Raw genomic sequence first — 5,725 nt, 5'->3', positions numbered from 1 at the left:
TATCATGACCCCATTTAAGGCTCCAGAAGTTGTAGTAGAGATTGATGATATCCACAATAGGCGGCTTGCGAGTAATGACTTGTAGGCTGACGTTTGGTGTCGTCCTGTAGGCCTTTGAGATAAGTAGAAGGGCCCTGCGCTGGGAAGAGATAAGTTTTCTTTTGAGGTGGACTTTATGTGCAGCCCACCCCCAGCTACCACAAGCATAAGTGACAATGGGTACATATATCTGATTATAGATAAGGCTGAGAGCATCGGATTTTAACCCCCACTTGCTCTTTGCAATCTTTGCAAAAGCATTGAAGATTTGACCAGTACGTTTAGAGATGTCTTTGATGTGTTCGTCCCAGCTCAGGCGATGGTCCAGTAGCACGCCCAGGTATCTTATGGATTTCACAACCTTAATACTCTTGTTGTCCATTTTAATGGTGGGCACGCGACGATAAAGGTTGGGGTTGCCTGGTTTGTTCATTACCATTGCCCTGGTTTTATCAGGGTTAAAGTGGAATACACGAATACACGAATACAGTCGACCCCCTATAACACTGTTGATTTTTCCGTTTTATATGAATTCCGTGTTGTACGAGTCACTTAGATTTTACAAATACGTGTGCCGGGCTCTGAACGGCTCACATATTTGTAAAATCTAATTGACTCGTACAACACGGAATTCATATAAAACGGAAAAATTACTTTCGGATGTTTTCGATAAATCTTTCCATATCTATTGTAGAGTAGTTACGAGGGAACGTACACAAAAGCTCGTTTCCGCCATTTTCGTACCGTGTCACAATGACCTAGATTTCACTGATTTCTGATTGGTGGATGGTACCGTTTTACGGCCGTATTCGTGTCGAAAGTTGAACACTGCTCGACTCGCTTTTACGATGGTTTTACGACCTGCTCGAGCGTAAAATATCAGGGTCACGTGATTAAAAGATTTTACGGCGAGGGGTTTTTTACGCCAGTGGAGTCTTGGCCTTAGAATTTTTAAAAAAATCCGCAATTTTTTTTTTTAACGTAATTTGTTCCTTATTTTTTGAAAACCTAAATTAAATAAAATTTGATACAATTTCATGGTGAACTCAGGATATGTTTTTCTTCCAATTAGAAGGTTTTCAAAAAAATNGACAGATTTGGAATAAGCAGAGGACATGCCTATAGAGAATTTGTATATTTTATTAAAACCGTGTCTTCGTTAAGATCTAAAATTATTGTTTGGCCCAAAGGTGAAAAAGCTAAAAGCACCATAAGGAACTTTGAGACCTTACGAGATATAAGCTTTCCAGATGTAATTGGATGTATAGATGGAGCCCATATATCGATATCAGCCCCAAAAGCATCAAAAAATGCATATTTTAATAGAAAGCAGTATACATCTGTAATTCTTCAAGCAGTATGTGATTCCAAATTATTGTTTACAGATGTGTTTGCAGGGTGGCCAGGATCTTCACACGATTGCAGAGTTTGGAGCAACTCACCACTATGTGAAGCCCTAGAAAAAAACCCTATGATTCCAGAAGGGGCCCATCTCCTTGGAGATGGAGCTTATCCACTTTCTTCAAGTATGATGATACCCTATAAAGACAATGGTCATTTGACAAGGAAAGAGAAACTTTTTAATCAAATTTTAAGTTCGAGTAGGGTCGTCATTGAACAAGCATTTGGACAATTATTTGGGCGATTTAGAAGACTAAACCATTTGTTTATGTTTAGAGTTGATCGAATCCCCCAAGTTATTGTAACAGCGTGTATTCTGCATAATTTATGTATTTTAGAGAATGATGAATATTTAGATGTGTTTGATAATGTTTCTGCATCATCTTGGAATACAACTGTCCCTGTAAATTTTTCTCAAAGAACAGAAGTGAATAGAGTTGATGGAGTAAAAAAAAGAGAACACATTGCTAATAGATTATTTTTACTGGCAAATTGTTAACGTAATTTAACAAACAAATTTCTCTTATTAAAATTGTTATATATAATTAACATGTAGATTTCTGTAATGTAATGTAATAAAACTTACTCTTATATAATGAGAGTAAAAGTAATGAAATTGTAATTTTTGTCTACTTGCCCAAGTTTGTCAAACAGATAAACACTACATTAATAAAATATTTATTAGTATACATAATTGGTAACTTCTTATGAATTGTGATTTACAAACATTACAATATAAATCTTTTAGATTGTATTAAGCATAGTTGATATAGAATAAATGTTTATCTCTATACTATTGAAATTATTGAATCTACAGAAAAGTGTTTTATTAAAAGATACTGTCCATGAGCCTTTGCAATGTTAGTAAAACACACTTCATCTTATATTTAATGCACAAACTTAAAAATATACATATAATACCAAGAACCAGTAATAATAACTAAGAAATTGAATATGCTGAAACATCCCTAAAACTTCCATCTAAAGTTTATTTCTAGATAATCCACAAATTAAAGAATAAACCAAAATTATAGTTATAAACAATATATATATATTTATTTTGTATAAAAATATGTACATAAAAGCATTTCAGTTATTTTTTCAATATTTCTAATAATTGCTTCATAACTTTAAGTTTTTCTTCTTCCATCTTTTGAAATTCTCTCCAACGTCTTTCTTCTCTTTCTTCTTTTTCTTTATCTTCTTTTTTCTTATTTTCAACATAGTTCTGAAACCATGCTGGAGGTTCTTCTTTCGATAGTTTTGGTTTTTTTGAATATGGAGTATCACTTTGGTGAGGGATTGGAGAGGATGAGGAAGAATTGTGACTAGTAGTTGCGGTAGAGTTTTCGGAAGAATTGTGACTAGTAGTTGCGGTAGAGTTTTCGGAAGAATTCGATGTGTCAATGGGTGAAGGTTGGGAGTAGATAGGGCTAGGAAGAGAAGATAACAGTGTTTCTGCAGGAGGTGATATGTTGGTTTTGTAACCGTATTTTTCATCTAATACTTGAAAATACGGCCAGGTGATGCAACCTTCGCCACTCTTTCTAGCCCTGTCTTTGTTTTTCCTATATGTTGCTATTAAATTCCTCCATTTCATATCACAGTCTTCAGCAGTTAAATTATACCCTTGTGACACCAATTTACTGTGTATTTTCATCCATAATTTTTTTTTGTTTCCTGGCTTTCCAAATTGCTCCTCAAGTGCCAGTCTTTCTGAAATGAGTAACTTAATAATGGCATCTGTCCATACATCTGTAAAATTGGAAATAAAAAAATGTCAAGAATAGCTAAACTAAAATTATTTTTGATTTTATGACATGTTCATTTGCTGGAAGACAGATGCTAAATTATATGCTTACCTCTTTTCTTTGTTGAATAATTTTGGTCTTTTCCTGTTAATGTAATACAAAAATTAATAACTAAAGTAATTCAAGTAAGTTTAATTATTATGCCTTTTTGTCCTTTTTTTATAACTCAATTTAAAATTTTATTTTGTATTACTAGTACATTCTATATATTAACAGGACTTATTATACTGGAATTATGTTCTTTATTTAGTTCACCTGTGAACTAAATAAAGAACATTATTTTTGTGAACTAAATAAAGAACATTATTTTTGAACTGTAAGACTAAATATCTGCATCCATAATTCCAGTATAATAAGTCCTGTTAATATATAGAATGTACTAGTAATACAAAATAAAATTTTAAATTGAGTTAATTCAAGTATTATTCGAAAAAAAATTTTTACCTGTATCATTTTCTATATTAGATTTATCTTCAATAAGTTTGATATCTTCAATATTTAAGTCATTAGGCAAACCTAATGACGGCCAAATATCTGTTCCAATTAAATTTTTAAAGAATTCATTGAGATAGTTGGCCTCTGAAAAAGAAAGCTTAGTATTTCAATACTGACCAAATTATACAATATAATCCTACAATCACGTTTTATTATATATTTACCTTTAAATAATCTGTCCGCTATTACATCGTCCACAGCAAGAGTGAATCGACAATTTTTATATAAAAAGTTTACTTGCTTCATGGAAGCCGCCATATTACTTCGTTGTCTACTCAACAGCGTCTAAGGTCGTTGAGTCCGTTGAGCTCAACGATGAAACAGCGCTGACGTCACTAATCTCAACGGACAACTCAACGGTCTATTTAGAAATGACGTTTTCTCACCGTTGAGTCAACCGTTGAATATAGAAACGTACGGGTCATGTTATTGCTACGGATGGAAGACTGTAAACACACAATTACAGTGGTCTAACTGAGCCTGTGTATAGGACGTTGTGTACTTAGTGCTTGTCGTTCTTCAGGTCACCCCTTGCATCCACTGGCGCTGTGATGTAAACACACAGCTAGTCAACGTGAGTCCCTTGTGTACGCAACATCTGTAGGAACAGTTCATAAGCTTACGGAGCGCATTTTTACAGCATTTAATACCATCATAGGGGAGCGTGGCTTCTTACGGAGAGTCGGACAAAACATGGTTCGTCGTTGCACATTATGAACGAAGTTGGTGGTCGTCACACAGGGCCGTGCGGTAGATTTTCTCAGTATGATGCAAGTCTTCGAAATGCCGCCTCTTAAATGCTGCTTATGCCACGCCTTAAATGATGCGTATCACGCTCCATTACGGTGCCGCCTGATGCGGCCGCATCTCTACATCATAGCACGGCACGGCTCTGTTCACAATGACGATTAAAACAAAGCAATTAACACCACTTAGACAAAATTTAAAGCGATTTATACCAAAGTTAAATACTTAATTCTCCTCACTTTATTTACTTTTGTAATTTCTGTTTTTATTCGCATGTTTTCATTTCTTATTATCAATTGAAAGAAACAAGCAGCTCTTCGCTTGCCATTCGTCATTTGCAGACAAACGACAACCCAGAACTCACCACGTGGAGGTGGCTGCTTCAAAGTTCCACCAAAAGTTGGAAAGAATGCAACTTTATAAGCGACTGACATCACTTGTCGAGTTTCATTCGTCCTAACTCACACAATGAAAATATTTATAATTTCCTCTGAATACTTCAAATTCAACTATTCGAAACTCACCGTATCGTTACTATCTAAACTAATGGATATGATATTACAACAACTAGTAATAATGAAAGAAAGCAAGCCACTAAGATCCCAGGTCATAATAAAAAGCACGTTAGGGCCACAAAATTTACTTCAAACTCATACCGAACCTCAATAAACAAAAACATAAAATTCTCACCCTGCGCGAAATTTAATAAAACGGGACACAGACAGCCTTTTCCGCCTTTTCCTCGGCATCATCTGTCTTCACCCGAGCGGGCCTTAAAGATACGGGACACAGACAGCCTTTTCCGCCTTTTCCTCGGCGTCTTCTGTTTTCACCCGAGCGGGTCTTAAACATGCGGGACACTCGGAGGGCTCTCCATCTCCCGTCGGCCTCTTTACTCGAGCGGGCCTTAAAGAAACGTGACACAGAGACCCCTCTTTGCCCCGTCAGCATCTCCTGTCTTCACCCCAGCAAGTCTTAAAGATTCGGAACACAGAGAGCGTTCTTCGCCTTTCGTCGATGTCTTCACTTGAGCGGGCCTTAATTAAATGCGGGACACTCGGAGGGCTCTCCATCTCCCGTCGGCCTCTTTACTCGAGCAGGCCTTAAAGAAACGTGACACAGAGACCCCTCTTCGCCCCGTCGGCAACTCCTGTCTTCACCCGAGCGGGCTTTCTCCGCCTTTCGTCCGCGTCTTCTGTCTTTACAATCGTCACCTACAATAGAAAAAAACG

General features: G+C 36.4%; 2 protein-coding genes across 2 annotated transcripts in view; one reads left to right on the top strand and one right to left on the bottom strand.

The window, feature by feature from the left end:
* The window catches only part of LOC111636532 (putative nuclease HARBI1), a 9,198-nt gene extending 7,082 nt beyond the window's left edge, over positions 1-2,116 (top strand). Inside the window, exon 2 of the mRNA XM_023381812.1 lies at positions 1,112-2,116. Within this exon, the coding sequence (XP_023237580.1) occupies positions 1,112-1,939 (828 nt within the window). The 3' untranslated portion in view covers positions 1,940-2,116. The remainder of the gene's footprint in view (positions 1-1,111) is intronic.
* LOC111636531 lies at positions 1,976-4,067 on the bottom strand. The gene is made up of 5 exons (XM_023381811.1): positions 3,911-4,067; positions 3,696-3,830; positions 3,303-3,335; positions 2,562-3,195; positions 1,976-2,000 (listed from the first exon to the last, which is right to left on the bottom strand). The coding sequence occupies exons 1-5, from the start codon at positions 4,002-4,004 to the stop codon at positions 1,976-1,978; spliced, it is 921 nt and encodes a 306-aa protein (XP_023237579.1). The 5' UTR covers positions 4,005-4,067.
* Between the last annotated feature and the right edge of the window lie 1,658 nt (positions 4,068-5,725).

This window comes from Centruroides sculpturatus, unplaced genomic scaffold, assembly GCF_000671375.1.
Source record: "Centruroides sculpturatus isolate CEXI.00-Female unplaced genomic scaffold, Cexi_2.0 scaffold996, whole genome shotgun sequence".
In the NCBI taxonomy this organism is placed as follows: Eukaryota; Metazoa; Arthropoda; class Arachnida; order Scorpiones; family Buthidae; genus Centruroides; species Centruroides sculpturatus.
This window is presented reverse-complemented; position numbering and strand designations above follow the sequence as displayed.